Source organism: Cervus canadensis, chromosome 4 (genome assembly GCF_019320065.1).
Source record: "Cervus canadensis isolate Bull #8, Minnesota chromosome 4, ASM1932006v1, whole genome shotgun sequence".
NCBI classification, from domain to species: domain Eukaryota; kingdom Metazoa; phylum Chordata; class Mammalia; order Artiodactyla; family Cervidae; genus Cervus; species Cervus canadensis.
The window spans coordinates 57,314,121-57,334,985 of NC_057389.1; the positions used below are offsets into that span (position 1 = coordinate 57,314,121).

The window sequence follows — 20,865 nt, forward strand, 5'->3', positions numbered from 1 at the left end:
CAGAGGATCCTTATCCACTGTCTTGCCTCAGCTGGAAGCAGAGAAGACGGATGCAAGATGCTTGGAGGCATGCAGCCCCCTGGGCCCAGCTGCCTGCTCACCAAGCCCTGGGGTCTTCTCCAGGACCACCAGCCACACCAACCAGCAGTCCCAAATTCTAGGGCTACAGTGTACACCCAGGGGGTGGGTGTTCACATGGGCTACTCAGAACCATGGTTCTGGGCAGGCAGTGGGCAAGCAGGGCTCCAGGCCACACAGGGACCCGGGTAGGAATGTAAGTGGAGACTGTCTTAGCCAAAGGCTCCAGTTCTTAGTCAGCCTCATCCTGGAATCTGAAGCCTTGACTTGCTCAACTCAGACATTTTAAATGATTAATCAAGGTCTTTGAGGTGGTAATTGAGCCTTAGTAGGCCCTTCGTTCTTATGCCTGCAGTCCCAGCCCAGGAAGGTAGTAAGGAGAAGCAAATACAACAGACCGGGGCCCTCCCAGAGAGTTTTGACGTCTGGGGCCTCCTTGGTCTAGAAACTAAGGAAGCTGCACCTTGGCCGCTTGTGCAGGCTCAGACCAGTGGTGGGCACCCCATGCTGCTCCTTGACTGCTGAGACCACCACAGCCCGGCACCTACCCAGGAGTGCCCCCGGCGGAGATGACAGCTCTGCCGGAGGTAGGCGGCCTGTGGTCAGTGTTGAGCTGTCTTCACCCCATCTTCTAAACCAGCATCCAGAACAACATAAGAAGGCCAGCCTTGCACGAGGTATCAGAGGATGCCGAACAGCCCTCCTACTGCTCAGACCAAGAGGGAAAAATCTTAACGCATCTGAGGAATAAGTACAATCTCAAGACGGCCCCAGGACAGCTCCTGCGCCTTCCGAGAAGCCAGAGGACACACTGCTGGCTGAGGGTGCACTTGAGCTGTCCTTGGGTGCGCACGTGCGGTGGGACCGTTTTTTACTCAGCACAAGGGGGCTGCACGCGGGAGAGGAGCTGTCCTAAAGGCAGGGCCACCCTGCCGCCCGCTCTGAAGGCCACGAGCACCAGGTAAAGGCGCTGGGGGCGGGGGGACGGGTGCCGCAGGGGATGAAGGGCAGCCAGGAGTAGTAGAGGCAGTCACGGGAGTGTAGTTTTCACTGGAGTCTGGAGGTTAAGAGCAGGAGAGGTGAGGCGTAGCTTCCTCCTTCCTCCTCCTCCACAGGCAGGAGGGATGTGGGGCTGGAGCACTGGCGCAGCCTCGGTCCTCCCGCGCTCTGTGACAGCACCTGCCCTCCCGGGCCTCACTGCCTGCCCTGCTCCTTCCGCCACTTCACCGTGTCTCCTGCGCCTCTGTCCCTCTCCTCGCCTCAGTGTCCCAAGACACCTACTAGGCACCGCAGTCTGGGAGCTGGCCCTCCAGTTCATCCGTCCACCCACGTACCTACTGCCTGCCACCCCACTGAGCAGTCAGCCAGCCCAGCGTCACTGTCAGACGCTGAGTGCCAGGTGGTGGTGTGGGTTGGTCTGGAAAGGGTGAGAGTCTGCTGACTGTGTGGGTCCCTGTCCCGAGATCTCCAGAGGTGCAGCTACCACCATCCTCCGAGGAGGAGCTGCTGGACAAAACCCAGCAGCCATCATGGCCAAGCCTTCTGGGGGTCTAGGGGACCCCAGCCTGCCTCAGCCAGAGCACCCAGAGGAGGGTGGGCCCCAGCCGCTCCTTCCCTGGGCTCAGTCACAGGCCAGCTTGTACTTTCGCCCTGTCCAACACAGTCAGTCCTATGAATAGCAGACCTGATAGTAAAATTTTTTCATAAACTACAAAAAGGTTAAGTACATGTGGACATCTCACACCAGTCTGGTAAGTAAGACTGGACTGCTAGCACCTCCTGTGACCCTATACTTGGGCTAGACCTGCCGGGGCCATTGGGACAGAGGTGGTTGTGGATACGGGGACAGTTGAGAACATCCCAGATGCCAGAATTGCAAATGAAACTGCCTTGGAGATCACGTCGCAGTCATTTTTGGTAAGAAAAGGATCCTGAGCTCAGAAGGGAGGTGGCAGCTGAGGTTGCACGGTGAGTTGACGGTAGGTCCTGGCCTGTCCCCAGCGCTCCTGGCCCAGTGCTGTCTGCACATCAAGGTTAGGCTCACTTCAGATCAGACAGCAGGCTGCCAGCAGGTGACCCGAAACACAGACTGTGGAGAAGTGAAAGGCCTCTCCTCCACTGCCCCATTCTCCCTTGAAATCCAAGGTCTGTGTGCGAGCAAGATCTAGGCCTCACCCTCCTCCACAGCGTGTCCCAAAGAATCAGAGCAGAATGGCCCTGGCCCAGCAACAGTCAGCCTGGAGACGAGTGAGTTCCAGGGTCCCTCCTGGCAGCCATTCGGCCCAGAACAAGGCACTTCTTGGGGGCATGCGGGGGGAGGTGTACTTGGACTGTCCCCCTGAAGAAATCTACTTCAGACTTTCCTTGGGCCCCCACCACTTGAGTTACTTTATTCTCTGAGGGCAACAGCTACATACACAGGCTCTCTGCAGGGCACTGCACCAGTGACAGTCACAGCGTCCCCAGGCCCCAGCCTTCTGGCTGGCGAAGTGGGGAGGGGCATGGTGCCTAAGAGCCTACGTTTTGTGACAGAAACATAAAAGTAAAATGTTTGGCCTGGGGCCTGACACAGAGTGAAGGAGGGAGGACTTATAATAAATGGGAACCACAGTGTGATGACATCCTACAGAAAGAAGATCACCGAAGTCTTTTTTCTTAGTCTGTGTGCAGGGAGGGGCTCCTTCCACCAGTCCATATTCAGGTTGGGATTCGTACAGGTAGCACTAAATCACAGGATGACAAAAGCAGAGGAATGGGCTGTCCACGTGAAGAACAGCTGCTCAGAGAGAAAAGGGAAGGAAAAGACAACCCAGGAAGAAGCTAGGGGCTGTGTGTGTGTTGCAGGGGCTAGGAAGGCTGAATACAAACAACTTTAGCTGTTGAGGCCCCTCAAGAGAATAGAGGGTGAAATACTTAGAAACATCCCATTTCTCGAGATAAAGGGAGTAAGGAGACCCTCATACATACACAGGTGAGCATCTGCCTGAATGTGATGAGTCTGTGGCTATCGCTAAGACAATGCACACACTAAGGGCTGCAGGAGAACATAACACAAAAGAGAACAGTCAACAAAGGATGTACACATTAAAAAAGACAACATACTGAAGAGAAGGTGTTTCTCCTTACTCCTTAAAATTAAAGCTAATCCAATGTGATCAATTCAAAACTCAAAACCTCAAATTCCAGCAGAGCAGGTAGTGGTCTTGTTTATTCAAAGAGACCTGAATTTTCTGGGGATAAGAGTGTATTTAGAGAAACAGCTTCCTCCAATCTGTTTTTCGGTCTAGGAAATGTACAGAAATGGGGTAAAGGAGCTGATATACAGTCCACAAAATACTCAAGTGAATGTACCATCCTCCTCCCACCTCCCAGATGGAGATGCTGCATAAGGCAAGGAGGTTGCTAAGGAGCCTGAACAGGGCATGTGAGTGAGAACACACGAGTGCTGTCCCTCTTCCTCCGATGGGACGCAGGGCTGGAAGCTGCCAGTTTGGGTGCACACGGTGGAGATCCAGCAGTGCTCACTACCCATCAGTAGGGCCAGGCTGTTAGTTCTACAAGTGAGGAGACAGGAACTCACTCCACTTACACAACACACAAAAAATAAGGGCTTCCTTTCTTCCCTGTACCAACAGAAGAGGTTAGGACCAGGGCCCACAGAACTGAGCTGAGAGGCCCTGGCTCTGTTCTGCCGTAGCTGGGTGACTTCGGGTTAAGTCACTTGACATCTTGGAGCCCCTGCATGCTCCTCAATGGGAAGGAAAGACAGCAGGGGAAGCTGCTGCCTTAAGAGGCCATGTGAAAATGTAATGTGGGCAAAGGGGAATATCATTAAGATGGGTCAAAAAAAGAAATCTCAATTTACAGCCAGGTTTCACCATGGGGTGAGATTGTATCATTCATGTTCAGTTGTGTCCGACTCTGTGACTCCGGGGACTGTAGCCCCCTAGGCTCCTCTGTCCATAGGATTCCCCACTGGAGTGGGTTACCATTTCTTCCTCCAGGAGATCTTCATGACCCAGGAGTCTAACCCGCGTCTCCTGCATTGGCAGGTGGATTCCTTACCACTGAGCTTTCAGACATTATCTTTCATAATTTGAAAAGGTAACTGTTTGTGTTCATAGAGCTGAAGACCTGAGGTGCCAGGTGTTCCAGTGCAGCCTCTACAACCACACGTGCTGGCCCGGCAGCCTGTACCAAGCTGCATCCTGACAACTTGGCCACAGTGAGCACCCCAGGCCCAGGATTGGGCAGGGGTGGCACATGTACAGAAATGCCCCAGGCTGACGCAAGGGCCGAACAGCTTGGGGGAGGGGTGCTCTATCCAAGCTTATAAAATGAAAAACCTAGATGAATCTTTTTAGTTTTGTTTGTTATTTTTCCTAAAAATCTGAGGAAGATAATCAAGAGCTACTGCTTCTGCTGATGAGAAAAGAAAATAGGTGACCAAAGGGAAACTCAAATGATTGGCTAGGGTGATGGCAGAAGACTTCAGTGAGTAACCTTATATACCCTGAGACCAAGAGACAGAACAGCCAGTGTTCTAGAATCCTGAATTCAGCCAAGAGACTAGGGAGGGGACTGAAGAACAGTGATGGCAGGAATACGCAGGTTGAGAACGTACACAGTGACCCCTCAGCACTGGCTATTCTGCTTCAAGTCTGTGTGTGCCATTGCCTCGGATTAGAGGAACCATGGTGTGATGTAGGGAAGGTCAAAGGGAAGAGTGTGAGAAGTCCTGACGTCATGGCTGATGTTACTACAGCAGACAGGAGGAAGCAATTCATTATATTGTGATGCATCATGAATATATTTCTAATGGGGGTTTTTAAGAAATAAATACGAGCAAGCCTGCTGTGCCAGGCAGAAGAAATTAAGGAGAATCTAGAATAAATTCGGATCATGCCCAACATAGGACAGTTCTATGACTCTGTGGCAGGGGTTTCAAGACCCCAAGGCAGGGAGATTCCTCTAATGACTGGCAGGTCTTGCTCACAACCTGCTCAGGAAGGAGACAGAGATCAAGGTTGTGAATGATGGTGGCTGACCTGCCCCAGAGCATGACCTGGCCCACAAGCCCCTCAACACACTGGTCATCTTTTCATGGCTATTCCTACCCAATTCGACGTAGACACACCTCTACTGCAAAGCTTCAAAAGACACCAATACAATCAATCATAAGCTAGAATTATCACAACATGGCAAATGGAGCAGGCTGCCTGGTTTCATTAGAGGTTGTGGCACGTAAGAGGGAACAAGTAAAGAGAAAGTCGCTCAGTTGTGTCCGACTCTGCAACCCCAGGGACTGTTGAGTCCATGGAATTCTCCAGGCCAGAATACTGGAGTGGGTAGCCTTTCCCTTCTCCAGGGGATCTTCCCAACTCAGGGATTGAACCCAGGTCTCCTACACTGCAGGCGGATTCTTTACCAGCTGAGCCACAAGGGAAGCCCAAGAGGGAACAAGTCGTGCCATTAAATACCCGCCAAGCCTCATAATCTATAGATTTAATGCAATTCTAATCATAATCCCAACTATTTTTTATAGATAAACTGATTCTAAAATGTATGGAAAGTCAAGAGAACTAGAATAACAAAAAAATGGAAAAAGAATAAAGTTGGAGGACTTAATGCTACTTTATTTTAAGGTTAATATAAAGCTACAGTAGTCAAGACAGTTATGGTTTAGGAGAAGGAACTGACACATGAATGGCACAGAGAGGACAGTAATAGCTCCACATAAACACGGCCAACTGGCGTTTGACAGATATGCAAAAGCAATTCTATGCAGAAAGGACAGTCTTTTCAAACAAATGTTTAAACAACTGGCACACAAAACCCCAAGAACTTCAACCATTTTAAGCCTCACATTTTATGTAAAAATTAACACCAAATGGCTCATAGATCTAAATGTAAAACTATAAAATTTTTAGAAGAAGACATAGATTCCTCATGACCCGGAGTTAGGCAAAGAGTTCTCAAATCTAACAACAAAAGCATGATAGTTTGGATTTAAGCAAAATTTAAACTTTTGCTCTATGGAAGACACTGTTGAGACGAAAAGACAAGCTACAGACTGGGAGAAAATATATGGAAATAACATCCAATACAAACCTTGTATCTAGAATGTAGAAACACTCTCAAAACTCCAAAGTGAGAAGTCCACAGACATGTCACCAAATAGGATTTGAGAAGAGCGAATACATACATCATTAGCCATTTAAAAAATTCAATTTAAAACTACACACCTATCAGAGTGGCTAAAATTAAAATCATTGACAATAAGTGCTGACAAGGACAGAGGGCAACCGGAACCCTCAGTCATTGCTGACGGGGATGCATGATGGTATAGCCACTCTGAAAAAACAGTAGCAGCTTCTTAAAGTTAATACACACTTAATCATTTAAGCCAGAGATCATACTTCTTAGAGAAATGAGAACTTATGTTCACACAAAAACCTGCACATAAACTTATAATCACCTAAAAGTGGCAGCAACCCAAATGTCCTTCAATAGGTAAATGAATATAAACTGTTACCTCCAGACAATGGAATACTACACCCAGATCTTCAGAAAACCAGCAGTTACACACTGATTAATTCTGCTTACAAGGCAGTATCTTGGAAGGACATTCTAGGGCAGAGAACCCATTCAGCCCAAATCTCCCTTGGCCAAATGTGCTGGAAAATCCAGAACAACTAAGGTTCTCAGATGTATTCCTCAGGTCCCTGGGATTCTAGACAGAGGCAGGGGACGGCCCCTCCTTGCCTCAACTGCAGTTCCATAGTATCTATTCCACAGTGCAGTTACAGGGAGAGTTTCTTTTTTTTTTTTTTGGAGAGTTTCTTATAAAACAGTTTATACTAGAAAAATCTGAACACTATCAGGCTGAAATGGTGGTTATGAAGGATCTATACTTGCTGCTGTTCAGAAGGACCTCCCCAGCATGGACAGTCACATGCTTGACAGTCTACGTGCTGGACCCTCGAACAGAGTCCATTTGGAGAGCAGGGTCTTCTCTGTCCAGAGGCTCAAAACCTGAGTGACATTAACTGACTCCCTTACTTGGTGTCTGACCCTTCTGGAACTTCTTGTTTTGTATGGTTCTCTCCAGTTTAGCAGAGTCTTTGAGCTTTCATGGCCCAGCTGGTTCTTTGCACTATGAGCTCATCTCTTACACACACACACATACACATGCACCCATGCACACTTGCCTTCCTTTGGACCTGTATTTTCGGTCCTAGCAATCTTGTCTCCTCCTCTGTTGATGTCCTTCACAGAACAGAAGCTGGAGGGAAGTCCGCCCACCCTCGGTGACAATAGTGTGGCCAAATCCAGTGCACATTTTGAGTTCGTACCTGACTTCCCAGCAATATTTGATGCTACTGATCATTCCCCTCTAATACAAATTTTCTCTGCTTTCAGGGCATCCCATTCTCTTGGTTTTCCATCTTTGATTCCTTTGCAGGCTCATCATCTACAGGTACAAGTCAGGTTTCCTTAAAGCTCAGCCCTACATTGCCACCTTCTCTTTTCCCTCCATATTTCTACCTGATGTGATCTCATTCACTCCCACAGTTCTAATTACTACCAATATGCCAGTACCTCTCACATTTCATCTCCAGCCCACCCTCTCCTCCAAGCTCCAGGTGTATTCACAGCTGCTTACCTGCCATCTCTACTTGAATGTCTGATAAGCACCTTAACACCTCAGTCTAACCCAACACATTCAGAGCCCAACATGATTTTCCTCCTCCTGACCAAATACAGTTCCTTTCCTTTGTTTCCAACCTCCACAAATACCATCACCAGGCAGTTAGTTCCAGTCAGAATCTCAGGAGTCATCCCCATTTCCTGTTTCTTCAGTCCCCATAGCCAGTCCCTCACCAAGTCTTGTTAATTTTACTTCCAAATATCTCAAGTACATTGATGTCACTCCATCATCACCATGTGAGTTTGTGCCTCAAGCCATTCTCTACATGGAAACCAAACGGAACTCTTAAAAATGCAAAGTTGATCATGTCATTCCTTAGCTTACAATCCTTTGATGGCTTCCCACTGCTCACAGGACAAAACCCCCAAATCCCTAAGTGGACTGTGGGCTCCTTGTTATGCTTCTGCCTGTTTTTTGTTTTTTAAATCTGTTCCCATCATTCCACTCTTCTCTGTCACACCAATTTCCTTTTCTAGTTTCTCAAATGATGCATGTTCTCTCCTGCCACTGGGCCTTTGCACCTGCTTTTCCTACTGTTTTGCTTATTAGCAGCTTTTCATCTTTCAGCACCTTCCCAGACTGTCCCATGTTTATATGTTTTCATGGCAACACATATCTTCATAATAAAGTAGAATGCCAATAATGCCTGTGGGATTATTTAATGTCTGCCTCCCTCCCTAGAGTGTAAGCCCCATGGGGGCAGGGATGGGGTCCAATCTATGTGGCTCATCACCTGACACACTGCAGACATTCGGCATCTACTGAACGTCAGTCCTTGTGGACAGAGGGTGGTTCCCTGGGAGTGTACTTGGGGCAGACTGAAGAACTGCGCCTCCCAGTTTAAAGTGCCCCCAAGGTGATGTGACAAAACTGGATTGAAAATCCAATCTGACCCCACTAGAGTGAAGAAATTATTTTCACCAAAAAAAGTAATATTAAAAAAAAAAAAGAGTCCATATATAATAGCAATTAAAACTGCAATGCACCTGAGAAGACATCCAATTTTAAAACCAGCAAAAGATATAGGAAAGCTGTGTGAAGAAAATTACACAATTTTATCTAAGGACATAAAAGATGACCAAAAAAAAAAAAAAAAGATTAAGAGGGGCTTCCCTGGTGGTATGGGGGATAAGAATCTGCAGTCCCTGGTCCGGGAGGATTCTGCATGCTGCAGGGCAGCTAGGCTGGACACCGCAACTGCTGAAGCCCGAGTGCCCTAAGCCTGTGCTCTGCAGCAGGAGAGGCTGCTGCGACGAGAAGCCTGCGCAGCAACCAGAGAGCAGCCCCCACCCGCCTCAACGAGAGCGAGCCCGAGCACAGCAACGAGACCCAGCTCAGCCATAAATAAATAATTTTTTAAAAATTAAGAGAAATCATGTTCCTGAAAGGAAGGCAGCACTCTAAATATGTCAACTCTCCCCCCAATTACACTAAGTCAAAGTCAAACATGGTAGTTTTCCATGACAGTGTGTGATTTTAGGATGACACACTCATCCTAAAATCCTGATTAAACGAGTAAAAGGCCAAGAATATCCAAGAAAGTTCTAAAGAAGAAAAAGGGTATGTGTGTATACATGTCTCAGGAGGCAGGGAAGATGCTTATCACACCAGACTCCCCATTCTAGCCCATCTGTATGTGGGAACTTGGTATATGACAAATCTCATTTTAAATCAATGGGGAAAGGGTAACCTAATCAATGAATGGTGTTGGAACTATCAAAATAGAAAATCAGAACCCTATCCTACACCGTGATCAAAAACCAATTTAGGTAGACTAAAGACTATGTTAAAAAAAAGTTTTAGAAGAAAATATAGGCTTATCTTTGCATTGAAGCTTAAAACACACAAAGCATGAGGGAAAGATCGATAAACAACATTTAGGAACTGTCATACTAGAAAATACTATAAAAATACTATAAAAAGGTTAAGAGATGGGCAGAAAATATTTCCAAGCCTATAAAAGTGACAAATATTAGTGTGTGGAATTTTTAAAGTTTCCCTACTAATCAGTAAGAGAAGACAAACCAGTAGAAAAAATGGGCTAAGGCTCTAACAAGCAATTCACAAGATTTGTAAAGACAAGTCAAAAACATATTTATGTTCAAGGTCACTAGTAAGCAGGGAAGGTAAAATAGCGAGATACCATTTCACACCTATCATAGATGCTAAAATGTTGAAGTCTGTAGATGAGGAAATTTTTAATGAAAGAAAAACTGTCAACTGTGCAGCACTAGTTTTTTATTCCAGTAACAGAAGGTAGAGGGCCTGCAGGGGGCACTCGGGGCTCCGCTGCTCAGTCCAGGCTTTCCAGGAGGCAGCAGCAGCAGAGAGCAGCCCAGCAGGCGGCCAGAGCCGCCTGACACCCGCTGTCTTCCGTCTTCCTTTCCCGCTCCACCACGTACACTGGGGGCAGGGGAGGGGCGGGGAGAGAGAGACCCAGTCAGAGGCGACTGTGAGCCGCAGAGGCCTGTGCAGCTCAAGCACTTAGCACACTCGAGGAGCCGATTCGAGTCTCCCTCCCTCTCCAGGCCCGCAGCTCTGGGAAGGGAGAGCCACGCCCCACCCCGGTGTCACCACCTGCACATCAGGTAGTTTCCTGGATGTGTGAGTGGAGGTGACAGCTGCTTAGCAGCTGTCAGATCGCTGTTTCCTGCCACCGCCCCTTCCCCAAGCTGACCACGAAACACCACGCAGCACCTGCCTTGACAAGGTGATACAGTTTGTGGTGAGGCCCGCCCTGCAGCCAGATGTGGCAGGCACTGGCTGAAAGCTTTACACATTGTCTCATTTAATCCTCACAACAGCTCTGTTACTGTCATTGTAACTCTCAAACACTGTCTGCAGGAGTGTGAATAGAAGTCCTTGGAAAGAGAATGGGGGTGGGGGGAGAATGGGTGCTACATAGAATTTTGAACCAGAAAATCTGTATCTAGGGTTTTTCTATAGAAACAATTGTCTCATTGTTCAAAAATGTGTGTACATTGTGATTGCTGCTGTATCAAAATAACCCCAAGCTAGCAACAACCTTGATGTCTGTCACCTGGAGACTGACTAGGTAAGCTAATACATTCCATAGACTAGAGTACTAAACAGCCATTAAGAAGGAGATGGTTCTTCCATCCAGCCAATAAATAAAGCAAAGGACAAAAGCAAGGTATACAGCAGTGCGCTTGTTATGTTTGTACAATGAAAAGGATACACATACACAGACATACAGATATCTGAAAGAATATAAGAAACAAAGGTCAGAATGTGGAGGGGTAGGGGCTTTTACTCTGCTTTTGCATTTTATGTTTTTCTCAAATCCAGGCTTGTCCAGTTCTAAAGTCACACTCAAAGCTGCTGCTCCTCCATGCCACTGCTGGGGTCCCGTGGGCAGGAGGGAGGGCTGCCCAGGTTCAACTCAGCTTAGACCTCCTCTCGCTGCTGCCACTGTGCTAGCTCTGGGCTTTCTCTGGGGGCAGCTGGCATCAACTGATCGGGGTTCCCTGGTGGCGCTGGCCTCAGTCCCGGATGTCTTCCCCAGTGTCACGATTACCTACAGACCACCCTCGGCCCAGCTCCCCTAACGCGGTCCCAGTGATGTTGCTCCCTTCACAGCCCGGCCTGGTGGCCCCTACGTCCTGGAGTTTGACCCATCAGATTTGCCTTCAGTGCAATTCTGACTTCCCTCAGGCCTTGCTGACTCAGCCCCAGGCACACGCTTGGGTTTCTGCTGGGCCAACCTGGCAAGCAGCAGCTGGATCAGATCACCACCCCTCCCCGCAAGGAGCCTGGAGACCAGAGGGTCCTCACGCTGGTGCAATTCCTAAGGCTGAGCCCCATGAGCCAGAAACACCCACCCCCAAGCCAGGTCCCCAACAGCCCCACTTCCAGGTTCCTTTTGCACTCCTCTCTCCAGTGACAGGAGCTGGTGGCATTTCCCAAACCAACCCCAGCCTCTTCTCTTCCGCTCCTTCAGGTTTGGGCAGGAGGTAGTCAGGAGCCCACCTGAGCCCGGTCTGGCACAAAGGGCACTGAGGAGCAGGTACAGTCAGTCTAGCCTTGCAAGCCCCTGGGGAGCCCCTGATCTGCCAGGGGCCACCTTCAGGTCCCTCACCACCCCTCCTGGCTCCCCTCTCATTCACTGCTTTGAGTGCCAACATCAAGATCTTCTGCTCCCAGCACCTCAGCAGAGTCCCCATACAGACCCAGTCCCCCCACCAGCACAGACCTGCCCCCCCAGCACAGACCCAGCCCCCCAGCACAGACCCGGCCCCCCCAGCACAGACCCCTGTCCCTCCAAAGCGGCCCCAGAAGTTCCAGTGTCTCTTCCTAGGAACCCGAGGTTCAACAGGAGTAGGGGGTGGGATAAGTAGGCAGTGGTTTCTCATCAGATTCTGGAGATGGGGAAGTTCAGAGAGGCGGGGAAGAAACTTCCCTATCAGATACGGGCTGCCCCAGTCCAGTCTCAATTCCCACACACTCTGCTCCAATTTAGTGAGACCACAATTAGAATTTCAGAACAGAGATTTTTAATAAGATGTATCAAATTGGATTTAAATATAGGCTTATCTACTTGGCCATGTAACCTTGAGCAGGTGACAACCTCTCTTAGCCTCAGCTTCCTGTGCTGTAAAATAAGAGTGACATCAGTAATCTATACCCCACAGGGTTGCAGGGAAAATGAAGAGATTAGACATGCAAAACAGCACAGTGCCCAGCACATTGTCACTGTTCAATAAATGCTCATTGGTGTTATTACCGTATTAAAATGACTCTCAGGGAGACCCCTCCCAGGACTGACTGAAGGGGTGGCCTACACACAGGTACAGAGAAGGGGTTGGGGGCTCACCCCGACTCAGGGGAGAAGAAGCCTCAGAAGTAAGCCAGCGGCCAGGAGGCAGTTACAGGCTGTTCTGGGAGCCAAGGGCCTACAAGGTCAGCCAGTCCTTCACGGTGCAGAGCGTAATAGGTCCAGGCCGAGGGAGGGTGTGCCCAAAGCCCCAAGGAGGGGAGTGGCTGGACAGAGCCAGGCCCCCACCTCCGGTAGCCCCACAGCAGGACGGAAGACTGCCGGAGGGAGAGCTGCCAGCAATTCCAGGTCCTGCTCTCACCCCAACTTAGGTCCAAGTGTGCACACACACAAACACACTCTCTCTTACTCATTCCCTGTCACTTTTCCTTCGGCCTCAACCAACCACATGGCGTCAGAGCCCAAGTTCAGGGTTGGGGAGGTGTGACTCTGGGAAGTTTAGAGAGAGTGCAGGACAGGGAGCCTGGGACAGAAGAGGGACCTGGTTAGCAGGGGAATAAATAGGACAGCAGCACAAGGGCTGTGACCCAACGACCAGAGACAGACCTGCATCCTGACTGCCAGACCCGGGCACCCTGGGCTCTGTGGCACCGACCCAGCAGGAGAGCCCACAGTGGGTGTCCCAGGACCTCCCAGACCACCTGCCAGTCGTCCACCTTCCCATCCAGCCTGTGACGCCTGCGCAGAGATGCCAGCACCCCTCCCGGGTCCGGCTGTGCACCCCGTGAACAGCTTCCTCTCCTCCTCTCTCTGCCAGAGAACTGCTCGCCTGCCCCAGGGCAGAGAAGTGCCCCTGTCCTCCACATCAGCACCAGGAATAGCTGCCTGATCCATTTGCAGGCTCCTCCCAGGGTCAGGCCAGAGATCATGCTCAAGGTTGGGTTACTATGTGAAAGGCTCTCCCCTTCCACTCAACACACAGATCTTTCAGACCCTCTGAGAAGCATCTTATCTGCTGTTTGTTTGAAGGCAAACTCCTCCCTTCTTCCTCCAGCATCTAAGTGAAGTCGCTCAGTCATGTCCGACTCTGCGACCCCGTGGACTGTAGCCTACCAGGCTTCTCCGTCCATGGGATTTTCCAGGCAAGGATACTGGAGTGGGTTACCATTTCCTTCTCCAGGAGATCTTCCCAACCCAAGGATTGAATCCAGTCTCCCACCAGGGAAGTCCAGCACCTAAAACCAGAGCCAAATAAGGCAACCCTCAGGGGACTAGAATGGCCGCCTGGTACTCAGTGCATACCAAGGCCACCTGCTGGAGCAGGAGAATCGACGTCAGCCCTCCTCCTCCTCCTCCCCAAGGCTGACAGGACAGCACCCTGACCTGGGGCTCCGTGCCTCTCTGAGAAGCCTTCCCGACCTGATCCAGCCCAACCCAGATCTTTCTAACTCTGATCTGCTGCTATCACCCATCAGTAAATTCAGAAACCTTGGTCTGAGAAATACCAAGCAGAGACAGAGACAGGCCTGAGGGCAGTCCTCAGGTGAAAAGGGGAGGCTGTGTGTACAGCAGTCAGCCAGTGTCCAGAACAAAGCCCGGGGCTAAGAGCGAGGGCCTTTCCCTTTGTGGGCCAGCAGTGCGTTCTATTTACTTGAAGCACTGGAATAGATAAGAAAACAGGACCCTCAGAAACGGCTGGTTTATCCTCAGGGTTTCTAAGTGCGTAACTATTAAGAGACCATAAAGGTCCTCAAGTGCAGGGAGCAGGTCTTCTCCCAGTGCTCCCATGTCCACTTCCTAACTGGTCTGGCAAATACAGATGGGCACTGGCCAAATAAGTCTCTAGAGGTAGAGGGACCCACAACAGGACAGGTGAGTCCACTGAAAGCCTGTCATCCTGAGATGTGTCCACCTCACCAACACCGCGGGCCCTCAGGCTGGTCTAAGCTGGTATGGGGGAGACCACTTCCTGTGGCAACTCCAGATGCCAAGCTGTTTCAGAAAAGTATTTTATTTTCCTGGGGAAAAAAATGACATATAATTCAAATAATGCTAAATGTTGTGTAAGAAAACTGGATGAAATAAAAACAAGATGATGAGAACCAGCAGACCTGGGGGATAACACCATGCTGCTGGGAGTTGAAGACAAGTGACTTCAATACTCTCAGCTGCTGGGGGCTCAGGGTTTTGGGTCCCAAGACGGAGCCAGGGGTAGGGACAAGGCCAGAAGACCAGCCCAACTCGGGTGAGGAGGGGCGAAGTCAACAAGAGCCTGCACCCTTGGAACAAGCCAGCTGTGAGGAAGTGCACTGCCAAGGGCCAGTCACCGCAACTGAGTGACAAGGGGCCTCCACAATCACAAGAGAGGTGCCAGCCAAGTGTCGTCAATAAAAGGTAATACACAAAACTGGAATTTTAACACGTTGTGAAACCCTATCAAATATCAAAAGGAAGCCTGATGTTACGACTGACCAGTGGTGGTTGCATTAGAGTCTAAAATTAGGCCATGAGTAAAGCTTCCTTTTGGCCTGTGAGCCCAGCCCTCAGTGGAGAAGGGTGAGTCATCAGAAACTGACCTTCAAAGACATCCTGCTCCTGTGCTTTACAACCCTTACTCAGAAGAACTGAAAGCAGGCGCTTGGACAGGTATTTGCACACCCATGTCCACAGCAGCATGTTTGCATTACCAAAAGGTGGAAGCCACCCAAGTATCCACTGGTGGACGAAAGGATAAACAAAACACAGTTTACACATACAATGGAATATTCTTCAGTCCAAGAAAGGAATTTTGACATATGACACAACATGTATTAAAGACATTTTGCTAAGTGAAATAAGCCAGTCACAGAAGGACAAATATTGTATGACTCCTGTTACATGAGGTACCTAGAGGAGTCAAATTCGTAGAAGACAGGAAGTAGGATGGTGGTTGCCAGCGGCTAGAGAGGGGATTTACTGTTTAGTAAGTAAGGAGTTCTAGTTTGGGATGATGAACCAAGTTTCGGAGACAGATGGTGGTAACGGTTGCACAACAATGTCAACAGGCTTACTGCCACCCAAACTGTACACTTAAGAGTGGTTCAAATGAGAAACCCTATAATCTTTCATTCCTCTGCTTATTTGGGAGGGTTCCAAGCATATCAACACCTGGGGAAAGGGATATGGATCAGAGCTTCCCTTCCCAGCAGGCAAAGCTCTGTGGGCTGGTGCCTCAGGACTGTTCTGTCCCAGCAGCTGTGTTCACTCTCCTGGGCTCGTGGTGGATCCTGCCACCCCGCAAAGGAGGTCTGCTCTGCCAGCCAGGTGCCTGCCTGCCCTCTGGCCCGAAGACCCCTCCAGAACACTCCAGCCGGACCTCACAGACAGAGGATGTGCCAGAGGAGACAAAGACAGTCTGCTCAGGGTCCCTCCCAGCCCACACGCTCACTTCTCATTTCCCTGACATGGCCAACTTTGCAGGGGAGTCCGGGAATAAAGGACACCGGCCCTGACTCAGGCGGCTCACAGACAGCCCATGAACTAGCTGAGGAAGTGCAGGCTGGCAAGGCACTCTGGGGGCGGGGGGACACCACTAATCAACACAGAACCAGGACAAGGCCTTTCAGTGAGCCGAGGAGAGAGGAATGCCAACCCCACTCCTGCCCTGTCCTCGTTTTCCTTCCTTCACAAGAAAATTTAAAGAAACGCTGGCTTTGAGCGGCTCACTTACAAACAGGCGGCGTTGTAGACTGGCCCAGGTGTGTTTCAGCCCTGACCTCTCTTGACTGATAAGATCATCACAGCCTGAACTTCTAAGGAGGGAGTGGTGGTGACGGGGACTGACCGCAGGATCTGTTACTTCATACCCTGCTGAGCAGCAGGAAAGACGCTTAGAACCAGGCAATCAGGGGAACAAGCAATGAGAGAAAAGCTAAGAGGAGAACAGAAATAGACTCAGAACCCACAAACTCCCAACGTCACTGGCCCCTGAATATAAGAAAACAATTGCCATAATTTTGGATGCTAAACAGAAACTAGGAAAATTATTTTTTTTTTGGTTTCAGGCGCTAGGTCACAGGAAAAAATGGCAAGGTCTATCAGAGGCAAACTGGCACTTTGGACTCTTTTGTTGACTATGAGGGCTACTCCATTTCTTCTAAGGAATTCTTGCCCACAGTAGTAGATATTAATGGTCATCTGACTTAAATTCACCCATTCCAGTCCATTTTAGTTCACTGATTCCTAACATGTCAATGTTCAGTCTTGCCATCTCCTGTTTGCCCACTTCCAATTAACTTTGATTCATGGACCTAACATTCCAGGTTCCTATGCAATATTGCTCTTTACAGCATCAGACTTTACTTCTATCACCAGTCACATCCACAACTTGGCATTGTTTTTCCTTTGGCTCCGTCTCTTCATTCTTTCTGGAGTTATTTCTCCACTCCTCCAGAAGCATATTGGGCCTGGTGAGTTCATCTTTCAGTGTCGTATCTTTTTGCCTTTTCATACTGTTCATGGGGTTCTCAAGGCAAGAATAATGAAGTGGTTTGCCATTCCCTTCTCTAGTGGACCATGTTTTGTCAGAACTCTCCACCATGACCCATCCGTCTTGGGTGGCCCTATACAGCATGGCTCATAGTTTCATTGAGTTAGACAAGGCTGTGGTCCATGTGACCAGTTTGGTTAGTTTTCTGTGACTGTGGTTTTCATTCTGTCTGCCCTCTGATGGATAAGGATAAGAGGCTTATGGAAGCTTCCTGATGCGAGAGACTGACTGTGGGGGAAACTGGGTCTTGTTCTGATGGGTGGGACCATGTTCAGTAAGTCTTTAATGCAATTTTCTGTTGAAGGGCGGGGCTGTGTTCCCTCCCTATTTTTGACCTGAGACCAAACTATGGTGGAGGTAATGAAGATAATGGCGACCTCCTTCAAAAGGCCCCATGCAGGGACTGCTGCATTCAGTGTCCCGGACCTTGCAGCAGGCCACCTCCAACCCATGCATCTGCCAGAGACTCCTGGACACTTACAGGCAAGTCTAGGTCAGTCTCTTGTGGGGTCATTGCTCCTTTCTCCTGGGTCGGTACTTGGGTACAATCTCAAAAATGACAGAATGATCTCTGTTTGTTTCTAAGGCAAACCATTCAATATCACAGTAATCCAAGTCTATGCCCCGAACAGTAATGCTGAAGAAGCTGAAGTTGAATGGTTCTATGAAGACCTACAAGACCTTCTAGAACTAACACCCAAAAAAGATGTCCTTTTCATCATAGGGGACGGGAATGCAAAAGTAGGAAGTCAAGAGATACCTGGAGTAACAGGAAAATTTTACCTTGTAGTACAAAATGAAGCAGGGCAAAGGCTACTAGAATTTTGCCAAGAGAATGCACTGGTCATAGCAGACACCCTCTTCCAACAGGACAAAAGAAGACTCTACACATGGACATCACCAGATGGTCAACATTGAAATCAGACTGATTATACTCTTTGCAGCCAAAGATGGAGAAACTCTAAAAAGTCAGCAAAAATAAGACTGGGAGCTGACTATGGCTCAGATCATGAACTCCTTATTGCCAAATTCAGACTTAAATTGAAGAAGGTAGGGAAAACCACTAGACCATTTAAGCATGACCTAATAATCCTTTACGATTATAGAGTGGAAGTGATATATAGATTCATGGGATTAGATCTGATAGACAGAGTGCCTGAAGAATTATGGACAGAGGTTTGTGACACTGTACAGGAGGCAATGATCAAGACCATCCCCAAGAAAAAGAAATGCAAAAAGGAAAAATGGTTGTCTGAGGAGGCCTTACAAATAGCCAAGAAAAGTGAAGCGAAAGGCAAAGGAGAAAAGGAAAGATATAAGCATCTGAATGCAGAGTTCCAAAGAATAGTAAGGAGAGATAAGAAAGCTTTCCTCAGTGATCAATGCAAAAAAATAGAGGAAAACAACAGAATGGGAAAGACTAGAGATCTCTTCAAGAAAATTAGAGATACCAAGGGAACATTCTATGCAAAGATGGGCACAATAAAGGACAGAAATGGTATAGACCTAACAAAAGCAAAAGATATTAAGAAAAGGTGACAAGAAGAGATATACAAAAAAGATCTTCATGACCCAGATAACCATGATAGTGTGATGACTGGACTAGAGCCAGACATCCTGGAATGCGAAGTCAAGTGGGCCTTAGGAAGCATCACCATGAACAAAGCTAGTGGAGGTGATGGAATTCCAGTTGAGCTATTTCAAATCCTAAAAGATGATGCTGTGAAAGTGCTGCACTCAATATGCCAGCAAATTTGGAAAACTCAGCAGTGGCCACGGGACTGAAAAAGGTCAGTTTTCATTCCAATCCCAAAGAAAGGCAATGCCAAAGAATGCTCAAACTGCCACACAATTGCACTCATCTCACACACTAGTAAAGTAATGCTCAAAATTCTCCAAGCCAGGCTTCAACAGTACGTGAACTGAGAACTTCCAGATGTTTAAGCTGGATTTAGAAAAGGCAGAGGAACCAGAGATCAAATTGCCAACATCCGCTGGATCATTGAAAAAGCAAGAGAGTTCCAGAAAAACATCAACTCCTGCTTTATTGACTACGCCAAAGCTTTTGACTGTGTGGATCACAACAAACTGTGGAAAATTCTTAAAGAGATGGGAATACCAGACCACCTTACCTGCCTCCTGAGAAATCTGTATGCAGGTCAAGAAGCAACAGTTAGAACTGGACATGGAACAACAGACGGTTCCAAGTCGGGAAAGGAGTATGTCAAGGCTGTATACTGTCACCCTGCTTATGTAACTTATATGCAGAGTACATCATGCGAAATGCCAGGCTGGATGAAGCACAAGCTGAAATCAAGACTGGTGGGAGAAATATCAATAACCTCAGATATGCAGATGACACCACCCTTATGGCATAAAGTGAAGAACTTAAGGGGCTCTTGATGAAAGTGAAAGAGGAGAGTGGAAAAGTTGGCTTAAAACTCAACATTCAGAAAACTAAGATCATGGCATCTGGTCCCATCACTTCATGGCAAATAGATGGGGAAACAGTGGAAACAGTGGTTGACTTTATTTTTGGGGGCTCCAAAACCACTGCAGATGGTGACTTTGGTCATGAAATTAAAAGACGCTTGCTCCTTGGAAGAAAAGCTATGATCAACCTAGACAGCATATTAAAAAGCAGAGTCATTACTTTGGCAACAAAGGTCCGTCTAGTCAAAGCTATGGTTTTTCCAGTGGTCATGTATGGATGTGAGAGTTGGAATATAAAGAAAGCTGAGCGCCAAAGAGTCTATGTTTTTGAACTGTCATGTTGGAGAAGACTCTTGAAAGTCCCCTGGACTGCAAGAAGATCAAACCAGTCCATCCTAAGGGAAATCAGTCCTTAGTGTTCATTGAAAGGACTGATGCTGAAGCTGAAACTCCAATACTTTGGCCACCTGATGCGAAGAACTGACTCTCTGGAAAAGATCCTGATGCTGTGAAAGATTGAAGGCAGAATAAGAAGGGGACAACAGAGGATGAGATGGTTGGATGGCATCACTGACTTGATGAACATGAGTTTGAGCAAGCTCCAGGAGTTGCTGATGGACAGGGAAGCCTGGTGTGCTGCAGTCCATGGGGTCGCAAAAAGTCGGACACAACTGAGTGACTGAACTGAACTGGCTCTTTGAAACAGGCCCAGATAGACAGAGATCAGCACAGAGGTCCTGCTGGGCCCTTCCCATTAGTGTCCAGGCACAGACGGGCACAGGCCCCTCTGCTATCGGCAATGTAAGTCTGACTCACATTGAGTACCGGCCTCAGGAGTCTCATTCAAATAGGTCTTGCTGCATTTTCTAACAAGGCAAACAGCACCCTATTGTTTTTTATCGAACACCAAGTGTGTCTTTATCTTATGTATACAGACCACAACTGGCTTCTGCAGGTACCAGGTTCCTACGTTATTGATTAACAGTCCTAGCAGATATATTTATGCAAAATGCCCCAGGTTGATTTCTTCCTCCTTGGTCAAGCTTAATTTGGCGACAGTAAAAATAGCTGTGTTTTCACCTGATGGCACCCCAGTGCAGAGGCCTGGTACACAGTGACCTCTAGGGCGGGGCGGGACAGGATGACCCCTCTCAGTGAGCACAGTGAGAAGGTGATTTCAGCAATGCAAACCTCACTTGTAACGACTGTCTCCTCAACAACCCTCTACTCCCTGAAGCACACCGCCACCCATTTCCCAGCAACAAAGGTCATCCTTGTAGATTTGGAAAGAACTGTGGGGGTGCCTGGGCCCCACTGAGTAATCCCCAACAGTTCCTCCCCAACAGCTCTGGAACTGCCACAACCCAGCACCCACCCAAA

General features: G+C 48.4%; 1 protein-coding gene across 3 annotated transcripts in view; it reads right to left on the reverse strand.

Moving 5' to 3' along the window:
- Positions 1-10,010: 10,010 nt before the first annotated feature.
- The window catches only part of CYSTM1 (cysteine rich transmembrane module containing 1), a 122,938-nt gene continuing 112,083 nt past the window's right edge, over positions 10,011-20,865 (reverse strand). For all 3 annotated transcript variants that reach the window (XR_006269002.1, XR_006269001.1, XM_043465337.1), the window contains one exon: positions 10,011-10,192. Coding sequence is in view for 1 of the 3 variants with exons in the window: in XM_043465337.1 (XP_043321272.1) it covers positions 10,083-10,192 (110 nt within the window). In the remaining 2 variants the exon portion in view is untranslated. The remainder of the gene's footprint in view (positions 10,193-20,865) is intronic.